Genomic DNA, 23,111 nt, shown 5'->3' on the forward strand with positions numbered 1-23,111 from the left:
GATTTTGCCTGGCCCTCAGCTGCTTCTGGCATGCTACCTCTGTGTCTAATCTGCCAGCACCTCCCTTGTATCAAGTAGCCATATGACTACTCCTGTTTGCAAACATTAGTGCTGCATTTGACTTTTTGGTTGTGAGCAGGAAAGTATTGAGAAATATTAACACTTCTGTGTGCAAGTGTGGGACTAAAACTCTTGACCAGAAGCTTTATGTGCAGGCACTGGGGGTGGACACGAGGCCCTATAGAAGGGCTTTTCTTCCTTGGTTTTCAGAGGACAGCTTTTTGTGCTGAGGTAGGACTTCTTCACCTGTTAGTAATATACAGTATTGTCAGACTGTCAGTTATTTCCATACAAATTAATGATTGGACCATCTTATTTCTGAAGTTATGAATGATTAACCACCACATACATTTTTCTTGTATCATTCCCCTGTTTTGGCAAGAAATAAATATTCTGATGATGCTGAACTTCCTTACTGATGGTGTCCTTTCAGGTCAGGGCCAATTGCATCAAAAAGAGATGAGGTATTGTCTATTTTATATATATTCATTGGGATTCTTACTGAATCCTCTGACATTGCTGACATAACAAATATTCAGAGACCAATTCCTGTAGCGAAGCTAGAAAAGGAATGTGGTAAATTTTCCAGACTAGTGCCTTTTTTTTGACTTGGAGTCACCTCTTGTTTCGGTAATAGAATAGCCAAATAGAGAAGTTTTCTGATTCAGGACAAGGAAATAGATTTCAAAACATTTCAAACAGCAAGATTCTTTCATGCCCTGTGTGGGAAGCCCCTTCATTAAAGAAAAGCACTTGAGGATGGAGTTTATAACCTAAAATATCCCTTGCAGGTTGTGGAAGTAGCAAGATCAGCAGTCTCATCTCTCGGATTGTAGGTGGCTCAAACACCGAGGAAGGTGAATGGCCCTGGCAGGTCAGCCTTCATTTTGTGGGAGCTGCCTACTGCGGAGCATCAGTGATATCTAAAGAATGGCTTGTGACTGCAGCTCACTGCTTTCAAGGGAGCAAGTAAGCGGTCTTCCCTCTAACCCCGTCCCAAACCTGACCAGCATCCACAAATGCCTTTATATCTCAGTTTAAACTGCATGGAAGTACTGCCACACCCTTTCATCTGCCCTGCTGTCAGAGGATGTTTTGGGGTACTTTTTAAAGAAATACCTTCACTGTTTACTCCCAAGCAGGCTGGCTGACCCCAGAGCATGGAGTGCCCACCTGGGGATGCAAATGCAAGGCCGTGCAAAGTTTGTATCTGCGGTGAGACGGATAATAGTCCATGAATACTACAACAGCAGGAACTATGATTATGACATTGCACTGCTGCAGCTGAGCAGGCCGTGGCCGGACACAATGAGTCATGTCATCCAGCCAATCTGTGTGCCTCCCTTGTCCCATAAAGTCCGCAGTGGTGACAAGTGCTGGATAACAGGTTGGGGCCAAAAGCAGGAAACAGGTGAGTTTTATGCCTTCAGTTGAGCTAATTGTTTTTCCCACGTAAACAGCAGCCTTCATAGCTGGGTGTGTGTGTGTGCAGGACACCAGCTTTTGTGCATAGGACAGAAAACTCAAAACACTATTACATTCTGCATGCCTTAGCACTGCTGGTGCCTTGTGCATGTACCTTCATATGTTCAGGAAAATTGGCTACTGGTCCAATGGATCTGCAGGTCTTCTGGATCATGTCATTAGCTAAGATTTGCAGGGAGCTATACTTAATCTGAAATAACATGGTATTGTTTTTTGCTTTTTATTACCCTTGGAGGTGTGTCAGCATGCCTAAATGGAGCCTTTGCTGCTTGGTGCAGGGAGATGAAATTACTTCTCCCACCTTCATCCTCTGCAGGCTGAGCAGCCCTGTAGTGCCAATCCTGGTTGTGAGGTGCCAGCTCCATCCTCAGAATGTGGTTTGACACTGTAATTGTGGACTACACCAGGGCAGGAGTAGGTCTGGCCCTCCCATCAGCTTGTCCTGACCTGCCTCTTCCCTTGTGCAAATGGTGGTACCTTCTGCCCATCCCATGGCCACCTTCCTAAAGCCCTTCCAGTGTAGGTGTGATGGCTTCCCTTGGTGTAAATCTTGTTGCCGCCACCATACCAAGCCCCAGGTCTGCCTACAGGGTTGTGGCCCAGGTGGCTGCATCCGCCTGGGGGCAGCCTCACTGCCCTCTTGGGGCTGCTGGCACTGTGCTGGCCAAGCCACCCTGCTGCTCTTGGCAGGTTGTAGGGGAGGCAAGTGTGTGGTGCAAGGTGGCAGGAGCGGGTAATTAACCTCCAGCATTTAGACTTGCTGCTCACAGCCAGGACTCCCACATGCTAAATTACATTCAGCCGCTCTATAAATAGCTGTGAGAGAATATATGACTGAAAACCAATGGCACCCACCTAACTGAGATAAGATGCATGCTGTGGCTTCTCTCTCAGTCTTTTAAGTAATTCTAAAATAAACCTTATTACCTACTAGCTTTATCAAATACTGAAACAGTTTTTTGATGCAAACCAGTACTTATGTACATATATTGAATATATATAAGTGAGGTTTCTTTGGCTATAATCAGACTTTGAGAGGATCAGCTGGTGAGGAGATTGGACCTTTTGCATTAAAAGTAGAGGACAATTTGACTGAATTCTCTTTTTCTGAAAATATATAGCTTACAGGAAAGAGGTGTTTTACCAAATCTTTCAGACAGAGAGAACCAAATTTTGAGAAATACTCAAGCTCTTTATGCTGCCAAAATTTGCATTCTGAAACTCTGACTCATCATCCTAATCTTGGATGTGGGTCCTTCAGATATACTGCCCTAACTGCAAATCTGTCACATGATGATCCAAATATCTTTGTAAAATCCTGTTTCCTTTTAAAGATAAAAAAAAATAAGTTAAGAATTCTTGAGACATTTTGCAAAAAGCAAAGAAAAGACTCTTTGGTCAACCCTAGTGATTATGCCATTGTATTTGGTGTATCTAAAGGACCAAGACCACATTATAAAATTGCCTTTTAGACGAAGCTTTCTGCTCTGTTGCATTTGTTTGGAATCTGGAATAAAATTGGTGGCCTAAGTATCTGTGGATATTTTTGAAGACTTCTTGTTTTGTATTTCAGTAGATGAGTAAAATGTTAAGCTCTGTTTAATTACCCTGATTTGAATTTGTTTTCCAGATGATGAAGGCTCAGCAGTTCTACAGAAAGCAGAGGTAGAAATTATTGACCAGACATTATGTCATTCCACATATGGGATTATCACAGCTAGGATGTTTTGTGCTGGCCTATTGTCTGGGAAAAGGGATGGATGTAAAGTATGTATCTCAGCACATTTTGCATAGAGCATATCTTGTCTTTCATTGTTGTATGATGAGGTGAAAGAATTGACTGGCAGACCCTTTGTGGTCAGCATGTTTCAGTTCTGAAAAAGAGCAATATGAGAGTTGTCTGTCAGCAAATCTGTCCTCAGGGTGTTTTCAGAGTTCTGCTGCTTTATGTGCATGAGTAGCATCACTAAGTTTCAGATGCAGGCCAAGAGCCAATCAATTTGCAAGTACCAATTACAAGTTGAAGTCTGGCAATTTTTTTTGTATAAGAGGCTCTCAGTTGAAGAAGCAACTGAGAAACTAGCTTGTCTCAGTTCAGGATCTCTCCTTTCCAACTTGGACTGTATAATGAGACAATGACAATTAGGCATAAATTTTCAAATGTAAAATATTTCTGATCTGGAAAAGCTGAAAGATAATAAATACAAAGTTCTTCTAGTGAACAGAAGTAAAACTGTGCATATACATATATATAAAATATATATATTTATATAAAATTGCGTATTAGAGACGGTATAATATGTGCCATATTATATTATATTGAACTTATATAATCTTAATACTTGGGAGGGAGTGTCAACCTGCTGGAAGGCAGGAGGGCTCTGCAGAGGGATTTGGATAGACTTGAGAGATGGGCTGATTCCAATGGGATGAAGTTCACTAAGGCCAAGTGCCAGGTCCTGCACTTTGGCCACAACAATCCCCTGCAGCACTACAGGCTGGGCACAGAGTGGCTGCAGAGCAAAATAGCGTGGCCAGCAGGACCAGGGAAGTGATCCTTCCCCTGTACTCCGCGCTGGTGAGGCCACACCTTGAGTATTGTGTTCAGTTCTGGGCCCCTCAGTTCTGGAAAGATATTGAGGGGCTGGAGCAGGTCCAGAGAAGAGCAACAAGGCTGGTGAAGGGACTGGAGCATAAGTCCTATGGGGAGAGGCTGAGGGAGCTGGGGTTGTTTAGCCTGGAGAAGAGGAGGCTTAGAGGTGACCTCGTCACTGTCTAGAACTACCTGAAGGGAAGTTATAGCCAGGTGGGTGTTGGTCTCTTCTCCCAGGCAGTCAGCACTAGGATAAGGGGGCACAGGCTTAAGCTCTGCCAGGGGAAATTTAAGTTGGAGATCAGAAAGAAAATCTTTACAGAGAGAGTAATCAGGCATTGGAATGGCCTGACCAGGGAGGTGGTGGATTCCCCATCCCTGGAGGTTTTTATACTGAAATTGGACGTGGCACTGAGTGCCATGATCTAGTAAATGGACTGGAGTTGACCAAGGGTTGGACTTGATGATCTTGGAGGTCTTTTCCAATCCAATTGATTCTATGACTCTATGATACTAAAATAGTAGTACGTTTTCTGCTAAAATAATAATAAGAGCATTTTTTATGATGGAGACCTGCAATGTTCTAGCTTTCACTGATCTATGTAAAAGTCAGGCAGACTACAATGGCTCTGAGGGCTTTGAGGGAATATAATGCACCAGTTGCTTTTTAGAGGTTAGTAAACCCAGTGATATTAAGCATAGTTTTCACTAACTGGAGAATTTGTTGCTGCAGTTATCTGTGTGGCCACTCAAAATATAGCCAAGGAAAAGCATAATTTACAGGTCTTCTGTCTGCATGGTTGTAAGGGCAAATGATTTGTGGCTGTGTCTGCCAGTTAGAGCTGATCAAAACATGGTATTCCTGTTTTTTTGAAAAATGCTGGTCTTCCACTTTGCTTTTGTCCTAGAAATTAGAGGGGAAAAAACTGAAAATTTGACTTACTAAATGTAAAATCTTAATTGTCAAAGAAGGAAAAAGTTTTCTTCTAAATTCTTAACATTTTTGTGAGGCAATTAAAGTTTAATCCTGCTTTGAGCAGCAGGTGCCACCAAGGCACCCAGGAAGAGGTCCCTTCTAACCTACATTCCTAACATTCTATAAAATTAAAATAGTTTTCTAGCTCTGGCAAAATGTATGTAAGGCAGTCACTTCTCTTGCAAAAAATTAGAATTTTGCCAACTCACCTTTTGCTTTTGGAAGTTCTTTCTTGTGAAAGAGCAAACTTTGATACAACTGTGCAATCTTATCTGCTTTAAAAAAACCAAACTGTCAATGGTTTGAACTGTATGAATATGAAAATATAATCACTGTTGAATTATGCAGACAAAATATCTCCTGTGAATTTTCATGCAGTTTTTATATTTCATTGTAAACACATACACCTCAATCTTTTATTTTTAGGGTGATTCTGGCGGACCATTGTCATGTCAAAGCAATGGAGATGGAAAATGGTTTTTGACTGGCATTGTGAGCTGGGGTTATGGATGCGGAAGACCAAATTTCCCAGGTGTCTACACAAGAGTGTCAAATTTTGCACCATGGATTCACAAATATGTGCCTTCAGTCTTGTAGCTTGAAAACTGTTCTTGGGGAATAAAGCATGTCCTGGATATCTTAATTAAAAATCACATTTGGAAAAACTGTTTGGTGGTGGAATTTCTTTGTATGTGTCTTGCTGATTCTGGAATTCACATATGGGAGTAACAATTACTCTTTTTTCAAATCTTGGTGAATAAGGAAGAGGGCTGTTCCTTGTGGTGGCTGTTCTATGCAGATGTCTGGAGACATGCCGGTATGCGCAATAATAAACTTCTGGGACTTTGCATTCCTTTTGCAGGTAGCACATAAATGCGGGTGCAACTCATTTGTTCAGTTCTTCTGGGAAGGAAGATTTTAATCTTGTTACAATGGAGCTTTTTGGTAACAATGTGTCTGTCATTTAATACTTATTCTCTCTTCTTTCTCCAGTTTGTGTCTTTGGCTTGTGTAGCTGATAGTTATTAAATGTCAGTTTCAGATTCCACAGAATATGATGGGATGTTAAAATCAGGTAATTATGCTTCAATCCCAACTTATACCGGGGTGGTTGGGGTGGAGGGGGGCAGGGGAGGGGGAGAGGAATCCTGTAACAGAAAAAAAGGCAGTTTCCTTATGTGTGTAGGGCCTACGAACTAAACCAGACTAGGAAATCTCTCTGGCTTGTGTTCCAAATAAAGGCCAGATGAAAATACCTTATAGCTTTTATTCTGATGTTCTGACTAAAATGGTTGAAATTTAATAGTTCCCACTGAATTGCAATAAGCTGTGGCTCCTATTCTTGGCATTTTCAAAAAAACCCTATAGAAAATTATATATAATTTACTTGTCTTGTGATTAGATAGTTTTGGCTTTAATTCACTTTGCCTGATTTCTCCACGTCAAGGATACTTTGAGATTGGTTTCATATACTTGGTGTTCTTATTGCATGGAGAGGGGCAAAGAGAATATGACACAGGAAGTAGAAGATGTGAAGCAGAGATTGTAGCAACTGCAGCCCAGTTGCCTCCTGTTCATGGCGTGTGCGATGAGCTGGTGGTGGTGAGGCTTGGCCAGAGCAGGAAAAGGTGATGCAGTCTGGTAAGGAAAAGAGAATAGAGTTGTAAGGGTAGGGGCAAAAGGGGATTAGAAAAGTCTAGATTGTGAAAGGATACTGCTATGCAAAAGAAGCTAGATCAGTGGCTGAAAAACTGTTAAGTTCTTGGGTAAAATTTCAGACAAGGTAGAAACAATCACACTTTGCTAGGGAAAATAAAAAAGTACTTAAATGCTTGATGGAGCAACAGACAAACACACTGGGGAATTGGTAGAAATCATGAGTAGATTCTAAGCCCTGCCAAAAGACTTGCTGAAAATTCAGAGCTAAATTTCTGAGCCAGAGAACATCCTATTTTCTGCAGAATTCAGTGTGGTATCCATCCTATGAGGTGTGACTTACATGACCATTTTTTCTTTCTGACATAGAAGAAAAGGTGCCAATTATTATTAATTTTCTCTGGCTGCTAGGACTTGTCATCTTACCCACTAATTTGCTTCTGTCCTGAATAATACTCGAAGTTGGCAATGTTTCCCTCCCATAGCTGGTACCTCTGCATAAGGCAGGAAAGAAATGGGTGCCTAAAAAGAAGTCAGGTGCAGTAGTCTCATTAGGTTTTTCTCTGTTCCACCCACATCAAAAGTAATTTCAACCAATTTTTTTTGCTCATTAACATTAAAAAGTCATCAGTACTCAGAAGAGTTCCCAGAACTTACTCTGATGATCCAGCTGCAGTCAATGTTTGGTGGATAGTAACTTGGGTAATATGGGGAACTCAGTGTCCCATTCCAGGAAATATAATGACCACCACACACTGGGAGAGAAATTCATCAGCAAGGAGCACCGTTATCTCAGCTGGATTAAAGTGTAGAGACTACTTCACTTGCTAGGACAAGGAAGCTTTCAATATATGTGACTCGGTAACAGTCACTACCTTTAATGTGCTCTATAAAAATTATTAGCAGCTTGTAGCACAAAACTCTCGTCTCTATGCAGGAGAAGAATGGGAACATGTGACAGGACTAACATAGCATAAACTTCTGATATAGTGCTTTATGCTGACTGAAGAAATGCTCGCAACTCCTTTGTCTAGCACAGTATGGCAAAAGTTAGATCTAAAAAGATTTATAGAGATTTTTAAATTAGTGAAGTTTTTTGATTCTTCAAAGACAATAATTAGCACAATAGAAAGGCAGTACTCTCAATCTGATAATAAGGAAACCAAGATTTGCCGTATTGGAAGCACAGGCATTTTTCACTTTGTGAATATGTGTATCTGCATAATTATCCTTCAATTTTTAGGCACCATTGCCTGGCTGCAAGCTGTCACTAAAAGTCCCTGTAATACAAATTCAAAAGAAGACTCCAGGGTTCAGTAAATACAATAAAAATTGGTTAGAAATTGATGGAATGTAGTTAGGTGAATAAATACACTGTTTTCTGACATATTGATTTGCACATTGATGTTCTGCACAATGTACTGTACATAAGAAAAAAATACATCACCACTTACAGTGCAGAAAGATAACTTTCAACAACAAAAAAAATTCATGCTTCCAAAGAACTTTGGCAGAAGAATGTTCTTAATCCTGCCCTAGTATTGAACATTTGTCATTACAATAATTTAGGCATCCTGTTTTTTCTACAGGCATTTACTTTTTTGTTTCCCTTAAGAGCAATAATACAGAAAACTACAGGATTTTATGCAGCTGAAGCTGAACTGTAAATTCCTGGCAGTGGTCTTGATGTGGGTGAAGAGCTTGCATCTTCAGAACTTTCATTTTCCATACCACTTACTCTTTAGTGATTGTAATTGTTACACTAACACTGAAAAAACTACTACTCAGAGTGATTTGTCTCTGAGAAGGAGCATATTGAAATAAGCAATAGCTGTTGGATTTGGTTTTATGACTTAATCTATTACTGGATTTGTAGTTTTTGGGTTGCAAACCTAAATGGGAAATCTGAAATGAAGCATGCTTGAAGCAGTTTGCATTTATAAGGTAGATCCTGACACGGATCATCTTGCTGTATTTTGCTTCAAAGTCCCAGGAAAGTTCCTGGAAAAGTTGTAGATTAGAAGGCATTTGTAAACAGACTTCCTAATACTTCTGTCAGGCTCTTTGTAACACCAAAATATAACTGATCTTTACTGCATTGTTATAAAGATTTTTGGTGTCATTACCTTTCAATAAAAATACATGTACGTGGGTGCTAATGGTCAGTTTGGTTAGAAATCAATAAATCTCACTTCTGCCTTGCTAGATACTGTAAAGCTCTTTCAGAAAGCAACAGAAACATAGAATATGGCTATTCTGTTGCAATCAACTTTCATTCTGATGAATTGGTCACCTACAGAGGGTTTTATATCAAATACAAAGTCTTCAGTCACACAGACCATAAGTTATTGAGCACATACTTTAATTTTTAAGGAGAAACTTTTGAGAAACCATGCTTGACAGGCCAGCCACATACAAATCAACCTTTTATACTTAACCTGATTTCAAGAGTCAAATGTTTAAAATGTCATTGTCTCTAACAAATAAATGTACACATTTAGATGTAAGATGCTTTCAGAAGCTTATTTCCTAGCTTTTATTAACACTTCTATAAAATTGGAAGTAAAAATAAAATTTCCCCATTTCTGTAGATATCATTATTTGGCACTTTGCTGACACCTTAAAATAACCGAGCTGCAGCATAAAAATTGTATGGCAGAGAGCCTCTAAGCATGACTATTCTGCCAGCAGAAGTTAGCCATGAATGCTTAGTCTTCTCTCTAAAATCGCAACTCAACTTGCTCTGGGTCAGTTTCCAGGTTTAGAAAGTTGTTATAGTTTTCACTGACAGTTGCAGAAATATGACTCAGTTTCTTATAGCTCTCTCCTGACTCCCTAGACTATGCACTTCTGGATCACAGTTAGATTTTGGGGGTCTTCCAAGGGTGAAATGAGAATTTTCAGGAGGTACACATATTTACATGGGACATTTCTTAGAAAAGAGGGAATATTTTTTCTATGCCTTTTATCTCCTTTATCCAAATAATGTCTAGGTAGCTACAGTTCTCTGCAATTTCATGAGATCAGTTGAGTTTTTGGAAACTCTTCAGATCCTCAGCTTGCTTGACTGAATGTAGTTCTGTTCATTGTTGACATAGAATCATTTATGTATTAAGGTCTCTGGTAAAGATTCTTGTTTCATGCCTTTCAGTATATAAACAAGTGGCAGGTTTTATGGTTGGTCATTCTATAGGACTCACACAATTTTAGGGATTTCTTCTTCCACCAGTGTGTCTCTTTCTATTAGAAAAAGTTACAAACTATACCATGTCCTATGGTTTCTCTGGTTACTGTCTCAAAAATGGGCTGAAGATTAGTCTAAGACTAAGAGTACGTTTTTTAACAGAGAAATCCCCACTCTTTATTAGAATCATAGAATGTACTGAGTTGGAAGGGACCCATAAGGATTATTGAGTCCAACTTCTGGCCTTGCACAGGACACCCCAAGAATCACACCACATGCCTGAAAGAATAGTCCAAACACTTCTTGAACTCTGGCAGGCTTGATGCTGTGTCCGCTTCCCTGGGAAACCTGTTCCAGTATAAAACCATCTTCTGGGTGAAAAAACATCTCCTGATATCCAGCCTAAACCTTTCCTGACTCAGCTTCATGCTGTTCCCATGAGTCCTGTCACTGGTCCCCACAAAGAAGAGATCAGTGCCTGCCCCTCCTCTTCCCCTCACAAGGAAGTTGTAACTACATTGAGGTCTCAGTCTCCTCTTCTCCATGCTGAAAAGGCCAACTGCCCTCGGTTGCTCCTCATATGGCTTCCCCTCCAGACCCTTCACTGTACTCATGACTGCACTTTGGATGCTTTCTGTGAGTTTAATGTAATTTTTATATTGTGGTGGCCAAAACTACATACAGGACTTGAGGTGAGGCTACCCCAGTGCAGGGCAGAGTGGGACAATCCCCTCCCTCAACCAGCTGGTGATGCTTTGCCTGATGCCCCCCAGGACATGGTTGGCCCTCCTGGCTGCCAGGGCACTGCTGACTCACATTCAACTTGCCCTAGACCAGGATCTCCAGGTAACTTTCTGCAGCGCTGCTCACCTGTCTCTTGTTCCCCAGTCTATACACACAATGGGTGTTGCCCCATCCCACATGCAGAATTTGGCACTTTCCCTTGTTAAACTTCATATGGTTGGTGATTGCCCAGCACTCTAATTTGTTGAGGTCTAGTACTATCTGTGTGCTCTGCTTCTAGCACTGTGCAGCAAGTAGATGGCTCAAAGTTATTTAATCAAGTCTTAGTCACAGTCATAAAAATCTGTATTAAGACTCACCAGGAGCAGTAGAATAGCTGTACTGTGTCAGTATCAAGTCATTTCAGTAATTTGTAGAAGACTATCTGAGAGTGCAGCATGTATTGAGAGCACTGGTTTTCTATGTCAGCTGTGCTTGTAGCAGAAGTAACAGGAGAGGGGGAAAAATAACTTTATCTTCTCCCACAACTGTAGTACTTGCAGTCACCCACCTCAGATTAGTTTATTCCCATTGTTCAGTACCCATTAAAGCACAGTTATTAAAAATCACAGGCACTGCTCTGCGTTAACCTGGAAAACACATGCCAACCATCAGCTGAAGAACTTTGGGAGTGGTAAAGAGAAAATAGAGACACTTCTGGCTGCCCAGTGTGTGCTTTCCTCCCACTGACATCACATGCAAGGCAATGAAGAGGAGTAAATTGCTCCAGATTGGAACTGATAAAACAACTATGGGACAAATGTGTTTAGTCCTTCAATCTGATGTTGCTCATAATTTGCCTATGGTGCTAAATGGGAAAAAGCTTCATTTGACTTGGCTTGGGCAGAAAGAGGAGAAGTTTTGGCTACCTATTCTTCCACAGGTATTTTATTTCCTTTTTTTTCCCCCTGACATATCTGAAAAGGTGGAGGAGAACAAACATTTTTTATATATTGCAAAGGAACAACTGACCATCTATACTAGTTATTATTTTAAGTGAATATGAAAGCAATTCTTGGTGAAAGACTGTTTCATAACGAGATTGCTGGATTTGGAAAATGTTTGACAGGGCACTTACATCAGACATTAGGTTGAATTCAGTAACACAGATTAGTTTCTACAATATTTTAATATCAGGAAATATGTATTTGTAATTGTCCTAGTTCAGCAGGTGGGACCAGTTTATCACTGTGTGAGTGTGACCAAAGCTATGTATTCTACACCCTCTATTCATTTGCCATGAACTGTTAACAATGGACCATTTGCAGTAGCTGCCCAGGGCACACCAGACCCCTCACGATGTGAGCTAGAAGTGAAAGACACTTGTGAGATAAGAGCTGTGATAACTCCCGTCCAAGAAGTTGTTAGCACCCCACACCCAGCCTGAGGTGTCGCATCTGCTAATCAGCCATCAGTGATTCCAAAATACCCTATGACTCACAGAGTGAGATCACTCATTGCATAATTCCCCACCCTGAGGGAGATTTTGGGTGGTCCCATCTGGATCTGAGGGGATATAATCTTGGGGGTTTGGGGACTTGAGGGGCCATTCATTGAATCCAGAGGACCACCAGAACCTCGACAGGACTGCGACTACCACCTTCAACCAGACTGCAATCACCATCTACACCAACAGGTTTCTCACTTCTTTTTACTTTGGACTCAGGGGGTACCATGTGAGGCTCAGCACAGGGGCTAATGAACACCATTGTGTTTGTGCCCCAGGGGGCTGAATTATACTTCTTTCTCTTTTTATCATTGCATTTATTGTAATTTTTTTTATTAAATTGTAACTCTGACTTATAATCTCTTTTGTGTTGGGTTCATTTCTCCTGCTGGTTTACCTTTAAACTAGCACAGTAATGTTAAAGAGAATGTCTAGTTTTGATTTTTATTTTCCCTCTCCTTGGATGCTCCTGTGTAAAATACATTCCCTTAACAAATTAAAGTGTTTGCTATCAGTAGTTTTTATGTATCTGTGCTGAATCACTTTCAACCCTTACAGGGAGTGAGTTAATATGAGATTAATTTGCTAGTTTCCATTTAGATTGATGGGCCCATGATGCTTCAGGTCACCAAGGCCGGGACGCAACTTATAAATGGGCACAAGACCGAGGAGTGGATTTAACCATGGACATTATCTCTCAGGTTATCCGTGATTGTGAAACCTGTGCTCCAATAAGCAGGCAAAAAGGTTGAAGCCCCTCTGGTATGGTGGACACTGGGACATATATAGATACAGAGAAGCCTGGCAGGTGGACTACATCACATTGCCACAGACTAGCCAAGGTAAGCGCTATGTGCTTACCATGGTTGAAGCGACCACCGGATGGCTAGAGACTTATTTGGTATCACATGCAACGGCCCGGAATACTATCCTTGGCCTTGAGAAGCAGGTCCTGTGGAGACATGGCACTTCAGATCGCATTGAGTCAGACAATGGGACTCATTTCAAAAACAATCTAGTGGCCACTTGGGCACGGGAGCATGGTATTGAATGGGTATATCACATTCCATATCATGCACCTGCGGCTGGAAAAGTTGAAAGGTGCAATGGACTGTTGAAAACAACTCTGAAGACACTAGCTGAAAGAACTCTGAGGAACTGGGATAAGCACCCAGCCAAGGCCACCTGGTTGGTTAACACTAGAGGCTCTATCAATCGAGTTGGTCCTGCCCAAACAGAACCCCTCCACACGGTGGATGGAGACAAAGTTCCCGCAATTCACCTGAGAGGCATGTTAGGGAAATCTGCTAGGATTACTTCTCCCTCAGGCCAAAGCAAACCCATTCGTGGGTTTGTTTTTGCCCAAGGGCCTGGGAATACCTGGTGGGTGATGAGAAAAGATGCTGAGATCCAGTGTGTGCTCCAAGGCAACTTAGCCTTGGGGAAAAACTAATTGTGTGCCTTGAGTTGTGTTTTGCAGGAAACCAGACACCAGATGAGAAAGACCCAAACAAAGCTGCTACTGGTATCCCATGATGTCCAACAATAAGGCAGCCCTAACCCATGAACCAGTCCTGAACTTGGAACTGTGACTTTAACCAAAAGGCGAAGGACCCAAGCTGAACTGATGCTGGTGCTGATCCTTGATGAAAGAACATCTGCCTCAAAGGACTGCATGTGGACCATATATATGCATATAAGCACGGGAAAATGATTAATGTGGGATATGGGCTGTTGACGTCATATGATATGAAATTAGGGGTGGATGTTGTGGTAGTTTTGGCTTTAGTCAGCATAGGTCCCCATTTAGGCCTCAGTTTTTAGCAGGCCTCAAAGGATGTGACACAGATTAGAGGGGACAGGTATCATCTGACTTAAGCAGCCAAAGAGGTATTTCATATCATCTGACATCATCAGGAAGTGTCGGAGAGTATAACAAGCAAGGTGGGAGGAGTCTCGCCCCTTTTCGGTCCATGCTTCTGACCAGGAGGGTTCCCACTCCCTGACTGCTGATATCAGGCCCTGCTGCTGGTCCGCGCGGCTGTTTACCCAGGGACGTGAGCATATTCCTCTTAATTCCTCTTTCCCTCTTGCTGGGAGGTTTCCTTTGGGGAGGAGGTTTGGTTGGCTTGGAATTTTGCTTGTTAGCTGGGGCAACCTTGGTGAGCCTGTTGTTGTTTCCTGTCACTATGTGCTATTTCATATTCTGTGTTAAGCTCTTCTCTTCTCTGTATAAATATAAAAACCTCACCATGTTTAAAGCCTTGTTTCTGCTGTTTTCCCTCACTCTTCTGCTCTGGGAGTGGACTTTTTGACTGGGTACCAGGCAGTTGGCATTTTGCCAGCTCAAACTATAACATTCTTTTTTTTTTTTTGTTTGGTTGTCTTTGTTTTGTTTCAGGGTTTTTTTCAAGTGTCACATTAGGACATAAAGCGAGAGTTTGAAAATATCTTCCTAGTCATCAGTGGGAAGGCTTCAGCTGAGTATTGTACCCAAATTTGGCACTGCACATCAAAGATGACAAGCAACAGTGAAGAGATGCCAGAAAAAGTGACCAGGAGGTAATCCAAGGTTAGAGAGCACAGCACTAGTTAGGTAATGGACCAAGTCTCTCTGTCACTGGATGCTATTAAAACCATGGTAGATTAATGTCTGACAGAGATGGCACAGCAATATCAAGGTGACCTCTGGTAGGGTTTGTAGCTCATAGCTGCTAGCCTGGTATTTGAATTGCAAAGCATTTACAGACCTTTCTTCTTCAGGTTGTATTCTGGAACAGTTGAACTGTGGTGACGGGAAGTGTAAGCACCAGTATAAGTCTTGTAAAGATGATGATGGCTGTGGGGAGGACAGTGATGAAAACAACTGCCGTAAGTTTATATTTTTAGCTATCTTCTGAAATATGGTGGAAGCAGGAACATGCTTATTTTAATGGACAAATGTGTTGTTTCTAAATATTTCTTTTTCCTGGCACTAAGTTTCATAGTAGTGAAAATAAAATATGCAGAGTATAACCAGATCTTAGGAGAGTCTAGAAAATTAATGACATAAAATCCAAAATATCTGTGATTTTAGAAAGATGAGCAAACCACATTTTGCTAGTGATCCTATTGGAAGAGCACTTTTCGCCCAAGTGCTGCCAAATTGGTACAAAATAATGTAAGGGAAAGAGATATAGTAGGTTGGTTACTTTTGCCACATTCACAGTCTTTTTACTGTAGATCTACAATGGTTACAGACTTTGCCAGTACTACCAATGTCTCCCCAGTGATTTGCTGCATTTTGCCTTCATAATTCTTTGCTTACTTTCAATCTTAGGTCCCTGAGGCAGCCAGGATTATGTCTTTGTTGAATGAAACCTCCCTCCCTCTGTTTAGAGGTCAGCATAAACAACTGGTGATAAAAACAACAGCGATGGAAGTCTATTGCTGAGATATGTTGGGACTCTTACACAGTAAAGTTTGATAGTACTTAGAAAAAAATTCTTGGAGAGAGGTATAAAGTTCTTCTACATTTTTTTTTCAATTTCACTTAAAAATGCAAATGTGCTGTGAAGATTTATAACTCATAATGCCATTAGTGCTGGTGAAGGTAAAAGAACAGATCTGACAAGCCTAGCTTACTCAGTTTAGAGTTAAGTAAAGGGGTAGTGAAGACAGTTGGATGCTTTTTTGCCTTTTTCCTCATAGATAATGAAGACTGAAATTAGTATGATCATTAATCAGAGTAAAAGATTTCCCTGTATCTTCTCTGTAGAGGGACCAGTTTACGCCAGTACAGACTATGGCTTCAAGCAGACTGGAATGTGTAGTTTTGAGCAACTTATTGAACATGCAAGGGTTTTTTAATAATTTGAAAGAGGTGGCACTATCTTCTCTCTCTTATTTCAGCCTACAAAGATTGCTCCCATTATGCATACAAATGCCTCAATGGAAAGTGCTTGCTGAAACCAAATCCTGAGTGTGATGGGAAGAGAGAATGTGCTGATGGATCTGATGAAATGAACTGTGGTGTGGTAACATTTATGTAAAAATTAGTTCATGACCTGGGAAACTGAGTCAGGAATTTGTTATGGTCAAGCACTATTGGATTGAGAATTGATTAAATCAAATGTAAGTTAAAAACCAAATCCCAGTAGCATCTGTATGAAAATGTCTGTCTTGACTTTTGCACTGCTTGTTTTAAATCCACTCGTCCATTCTCTGTGTGTTGACTTTTTTCAAGCAATGCACACTTCCAGGATAAGCTGGAAGGTCTTAGTGCTTGTTGGAGCTGAATGAAATGCAAAGAACTGTGTTTGGAAGGAGGGGAAAATGTGAGAATATATTCAAGTGAACTTTTGAAAACAACTCAGCTTAGAATTGTACTTAAATGTCTTTTTGAATTTTTAACCTCTTTAGAAAGCTACAAGAGAGAATAGGCAATGATTGGCTTATATCTCGCCTGCCCATTGAGTGACAATGTTTAAGTATTTGCCCTTTTACAAATTTCACAGTAATAAAATATTTTTTTCCCAACAGCTTTGTGGTATATGGATAAAAGTTTGTGTTAAGCGTGGCAAAGTGAAATGACGTTGTGGTGCTTTGTTACTATTGTATTCAATAATTTCTATTATCTTGTGAAAAACACTAGATTAAGAAAAACAGAATCATTGGAGGTGAAAATGCAAGAACTGGAAAGTGGCCTTGGCAAGCAAGTTTAGACATGGGAGCACAAGGTCACATATGTGGCCCCTCTGTTATTTCCAACAGGTGGTTCATACCTGCTGCGTACTGTTTCCTGGATTCTGATTCTGTGAGGTATGAGGAAATTATCTTGTCTCAGAGTATGTACAGTTTTATAACCTTACTGTGTTTCTTTCAAAAGTCTGCAATAGCTATTCCTTGTCTAGAAAAGTTGTTTCAGGTTATAACTCTGTGACATATCACTGCATGAACACTCAATATTGTAGTCTGCTGGCTTCAAAAGTCTGAAATACTTATTATTTTGCTTCTATTGCCAGTCAGCCTTGCACAATAAAGCAGTGTTTTGTTAGGTTGGTTTGTTTGTTTATTTTTCTTTCATAAGGCAGAGATTTTGTGAATAGAAGCTATGGCTTTTTCTCTCCAGAAAAGCTCCTATTTATGGATAAACGGAGTGTAAAACTCACTGATGTTCAGTTTAAGTAGTGCAAATTGAAAAGGCATACCTTCTACATGTAGCAAGGAGGAAACAGACTTTGATAGTATGGTTTTCTGACTCCCAAAGCATGGTGCGTTGCCAGGAATTGATTGCAGAACTCCAGGAAATTAATGTTTTTTTTAAAATAGCAAGTAAAAACATTATATGTTTTAGGAGACAGAGACTACACTGCATCTATCTTGCAAAGGAGTATTTTACTTCATTCACTTTGGTTTTGATGAATCTCCTTTAATACTGAAAAGTAGTTAAAATAGAAGAACTAACACTACATTACTTTCCAATGGGATGTTCTAAAAACATTCTTTTTACAGATACTCCACTCCTTTTGGATGTAAAAATATATGGACTTACATACTATTAATGGAAAGAGCAATCAAGTAGCTATGAGATCAATCAAAAGGATTATTGTCCACCCACAGTATGGCCAATCTGTCTCAGAGTATGACATTGCCCTGTTGGAAATGGTGATGACTGTATTCTTCGGTGAGCTGGTACAGTCCATTTGTTTACCCAGTACCTCTAGAGGATTTCTTTATGGAACTGTCTGCTATGGAACTGGCTGGGGAGCCATAAAAGAAAATAGTATGTTCATTTCTTGGATATGCTTCTAGCAAGTTTGTCTTAGTTTTAAACTCTAAAAATTAAATATTTACACTTGTAAGCAAAAAAAATACCACCCTGTGGTTTGCTTAGTGGATCTACAAAAGGTTAGAAAAGACCTCCTTAGCTACAGTCTGTGAATTCTGAATGTTTGCTTGGGTGGCAGATGGTAAGTGATAAAATGCACACTCAGTTGTCACGGATCATCAAAAAGCAAATGACCACAGATTTACAAAAATATGCCCCTGCTCATGACTCATTTTTTCTGTTGAATAGGTATCTTGCAGATAAACAGTGACTTGCAACTATTGCAGAGGAAGCATTTGTCTCTAAGACTACATTTGCGACAATATGGGGCCACAAATAGCAGTAACTGCAAAAATATCATGGAGGATTTTTTGTTTTCTCTGTCTTAACTAAAGTCAGTTTAATGTTTGCCCCATGAAGAGTTTTGCCTCTGTGCAGCTGCAGTAGGAAGGCAGAAAAAAGCAAACTGAGTTGGAGAGGAGAGGTGGGGAGCCCAGGGGATCTCAGCCCTGTCTCAACATGAAATTGAAGCCAGAGTTGAAACCTGAGCTTGGACAGTCCCTCAGCACTTCAGAGGTCACCACAGTTGTGCTGAGACCTAATTTCTCATGTTTGGTCAGAAGCCATAGGCTGTGCTAGTTCTGAATTACTTAATATGCCTTTAAAATATATTTAAATCTCATTAATAACATAATAACCTAATGAAGTGCAAATGGCTTTACAATTGATGCCTTGATACAACATCTTGCTTTTCATAAAAATGTATGGCTAAGCTTTGCAAACGAAGATTTGGGAAGGGCTCTACCCACATGGGTGTGTCCTTCAAGCCTGCGCAGTGGATTTTTTAGGTGAGGCACAGTGTGTGCGAAACTGGCCCCACCCTTTAACTCCTAAGGTTCATCTGCCACAGCTGAGCGAGCTTGGACAGTGACAGTGAAGTCCTCAGGACTAGAACCTACAGCCCCTGCTATTCCCAGGAGGTCTCCCATCCAAGTACTAACCAGGGCTGACCCTGCTTGGCTTCCGAGATCTGACGGGATTGGGTGTCAAGGAGGCATTTATCAAAATGACTTGTGTAATATTCAAATTCAATATAATGATACATAAAAGAAACATATTCTTCTATCTTATCTGTTTTATTCAGAACCAGCCCTAGAAGCTGAATAAGCAAACAAACCAAAACCCTGTACCTCCTTTGATCATCCAGGTATTGAAAAGGTTATGTACACTATTGGGCCAAAACATAACTCAAAACATTTAGTTCAGAATGGCATCTTATGTAATATTATAGTACAGAAATAAGCTCAGCATCAGGTGTGACTTGCAGGCTGTTTTTTTTAAATTATATGTTTTCCCCCCTTCAGCTTTATTCCTCTGTTTTTCCTGTAGATGTGAGATGACTGAAAACAACATATAAATTTCATTTTGTAGCACTTGGACATTTTTTTGTAGCACAACCATAATGTAAATAATAACATATTGTCCTTGGACATAATTTGAAATGGCATTCCAAGTTAGTCACCCTGTGTGGAAAGTTATCTCATCATTTGCATAGCATTTTTACTACTTTCTGGCAGAACAAGCTCATAAGGATAAAGACTAGGGACATGGACAGGTGGTGCATTGGGACCTCTATGTCTAGAGGGTAGTGTGGACAACAACTTTCAAAAGTTGAGGGCAGGCACCATTTGAAGGGAAGGGAATTACTCTGCTGTCATTAGGTGGATAGATTTAGAGCTTGAAGCAATTCTCTTTTGTTTTCATAAGTGGTATGTATCTCTATTAGAAATTTGTACCACCTTAACCTCTGCAATACAATTTGTATTTTTTTCTAGATCATTTTATCAAACACTGCAGGAAGCTTGAGTGAGAATAATTAACCAAACCATTTGCAACACACTGTATTATGATCTTATTACATCATGTATGCTGTGTGCTGAGAATCTTAATGGTAACATTGATGCATGCCAGGTAATCTGGAATTTGTAGAAAAACTAAGAAGAAATACTTGCTTTATTGCTTTCATTGGAAAACTGTTCAGAGTTGTGGCTTGTTTGTGTACTTTTTCTTTTTGTTTTTATTAGTAGAATAGTGAGATATTTTGAGTGTGAGTGTATGGTTAACTTAACATGGTAACTAAAGGCTCTCCAAAATAAGGAAGGAACTATGGCATAGATAATCTCTGAAACTCTTGAGAAACATTGTTTTGCAAAGACAAAGGGTCAAATGTGTTGGGAATAATTCTTTTTCATCTCCTCTTATATGAAATATAACTGTAGAACAAAAATATAAGGATGAAAGAAATAAATTCAGGTCCATCTGTGAGTTCTGCTACTTGTATGAATTTCTTTTTTTCTTTTTTTGTGTCTGGGTGTGGAATTGGTAAAATACGATAACAGTATGATAAGTAATGTGTTGTCACAAAGAAATACAAATGCAAAAGCTAAGCTAGGTTTGGGTACTGCAGCTGCAATGCTGCCTTTTAATTTCAGATGTTCATTCATGTGTATAAGTTTTGACTACATCATTGCACCATTAGTTATATGACCTCATTTATCTACACACACACACACGAAAACTGCTCTTTGGATGTACTTCAGTTGTCCTGACTCTGCCTTCTTTCTCCATGTCAGTTATTAGATTGGTTGTGTACTTGATTAGTATTTAAACTCCTTATGATGAAAATTACAAATGTGGTTTTTATACCAGTTACTGTGTAAAGGAGAAAAATGTGTTATTGACTTTCAGATTGTGGCAATTAGATTATATTCTGATGTAATACATAAATTAGAACATAAAAAACCATTTCAATGTAATAGGATAATTTTTGCAAGATTGCACCTCAAAATGGGTCAAACTTCCTTATACAGAATACACCATTTGCAAGATTTTCTTGCAGTCTCTAAGTTCTAATTTAGTGAACTATTTTTTTTGTTATCTTTATGTACAGTTTATCTATAACCTTAGACCTCGGAATTGTTTTGCTAAAGCATGTTGGTTTAGAAGTATGACATTTCTCAAAAGAAATGTATTGCTTAAGAAATGCCCTTGAATTTTTAGATGAACATATTTAAGCAATTCAGCTATGTATCATACTGGCCAGTTTCCAACGCAATATGCTGCATTTGAATCCCAGCATGCTGGCCCCCTGGACCTTTAAGTTCTTGGTTAGAGTAGCATCTTGGCTATTTTTTTGTTTTCTGTCACTAGTATATTTCCTGTACAGTGCTGATGTTTGCAGTTCAGGAAACCCCCACAACACACTGAAACCCTTTTACTATCATTTCAGACCTGTGGTCATGCTGTTTTGTTCATTTCTTCCTGGACATGTAAGCTGTGCATGCGTTGCACAAGTTGATAAGTGGTATTCACAAGTTATGTGAAGCTTCCAAACACCTTTCATCTTCAGAGGATCTCATACTTACAGTGAAAAATAAAACACTGACTCTTTCAGACTGTTTTCTTATTGCTCTAGGATGTTCTTTGATCTTAGTTCCTCTGAGTAGGATCCTTCCTCTCTCCACCAGCACGCAGCCCTTTTGGACTTTCAGAACAGGCTGTGTAATTGGCTGGACTGTGTATCCTTCTTTCTCAGGTCACTTTGGGATCAGCCTCTTGGATCATTAAAATTGCTAGTAGGACAGCAGCCTGAGAGAGAGGAAGAACTCTCTGGCTTCTTCTGTTATCTCTAGATAATTTTGTTTGTTTGGGTGATGAAGGCTTCTGTTTTCTTGGTCCATGGCTTTCTTCTGATGTTTTGCATGTTTTAGCTCCAACTGAGCTCAGCAACTAAATCCCAGGGTCAGTTTGGAGGCTGCTGACTGCCTCGTGTGCGTAAGGAACAGCTGCAGAGAGGAGATGCACTGTAGCTACTCAATTCTGTGAACAGACCAGTTCAAGAAGACATATAAGGTTAAAACAATGAAGGGCACAAAAGCATTGATGAGCCCAAATGCACTTTGATCCTGTGAACTGAACTGAACGAGATTTTTTTATTTTCCTACATTGCTGTGTAGAGCTGCATGCTCCATTTGAAGACCCAGTTCTTATTTCCACATTCCTTAGTCTTTATTCCTTCATCTCCCTCTACAAATGTAGACAGTCTTGATTATGAAACTCATGATAATACTTAATTGGCCTGGTTTGGTTTTGGGGGTTGGGTTTCTTTCGGTTTGTTGGGTTTTGTTGTTGGTTGTTTGGGGGGTTGGTTTGTTTGCTTAATTGAAGGATGTGGTATCTTTCTGTTCCTATTTAACATGCAGTATAGGAGTTCTGCCCTCAACCTGTGAACAATTTATGGTCAAATAGTAGTAGAATTCCCCCTTTCTATCCCTATCATCATCTCTCCCCATTTGGGATGTGTTGAGTTGTTTTATGAATCCTGTAGTGGGAATTAGCAAAGAGTACTTTTATAAACTACTTATTGCCAATGCTTTATAGTGCTTAGTGTTCTACTTCCTCAAGTTAAAATGATTGAATAAATTTGATGTCTAGCTGGGTACATTCTATCCAGAATTTAGATTCTAGTATTAAGTTTTAATTTGAGAAAGCAAGAGATTTATTTATTGTTCTTAAATAACCTAACTTTTGTTACAATGCTCTATGTGTCTGTGTATACTAATGGCTGGACTCCCTTCATTTTAGGGAGATTTTGGAGGTCCCTTGGCCTGCACAGGAAATGAAAATAGATGGTACGTTGCTGGCATTGTGAGCTGGGGTGAAGGATGCACTCAGCACAAACATCCTGGTGTGTACACAAAGAGTGGTGGCACTTTATGACTGGATCCGTTGGAATACAAACTGATCAGCCAAGGAGAAAATGCGGATCATCTCCATATGAAAGGCACTTCCTACTTTAGTCTATCTGATGACATAACATGAAAATGCCTTTGACTGTTTCTTTGTGAAAGAATACATTTTCTTAATAAAGAAACCATCATTTGTGGTTCACCGAGCAATAACTGTTCAGATCCAGAGCAACGTCAAATTTCTTAGGGATTCATCTTCCTTATCCTCATTATCAGAAACAGCACTGCTTTAGCAACAAAACAAAGTGGAGTAGAACTGTAAAAAATATCCAGTCAAATCTCTCTTGTGCAAGACTTCTTTCATGTCCCT

General features: G+C 40.0%; 1 protein-coding gene and 1 pseudogene across 1 annotated transcript in view; both read left to right on the forward strand.

Annotated features, from left to right (window-relative positions):
• TMPRSS7 (transmembrane serine protease 7) overlaps positions 1-5,717 on the forward strand; it is a 45,894-nt gene extending 40,177 nt beyond the window's left edge. Inside the window, exons 15-18 of the mRNA XM_071572592.1 lie at positions 852-1,029; positions 1,203-1,471; positions 3,176-3,312; positions 5,541-5,717. Of these exons, the coding sequence (XP_071428693.1) occupies positions 852-1,029; positions 1,203-1,471; positions 3,176-3,312; positions 5,541-5,711 (755 nt within the window). The 3' untranslated portion in view covers positions 5,712-5,717. The remainder of the gene's footprint in view (positions 1-851; positions 1,030-1,202; positions 1,472-3,175; positions 3,313-5,540) is intronic.
• Positions 5,718-5,925: 208 nt separating this feature from the next.
• LOC139678082 (suppressor of tumorigenicity 14 protein-like) lies at positions 5,926-22,797 on the forward strand (annotated as a pseudogene).
• Positions 22,798-23,111: the final 314 nt, after the last annotated feature.

Source organism: Pithys albifrons, chromosome 1 (genome assembly GCF_047495875.1).
Source record: "Pithys albifrons albifrons isolate INPA30051 chromosome 1, PitAlb_v1, whole genome shotgun sequence".
NCBI lineage: Eukaryota > Metazoa > Chordata > Aves > Passeriformes > Thamnophilidae > Pithys > Pithys albifrons.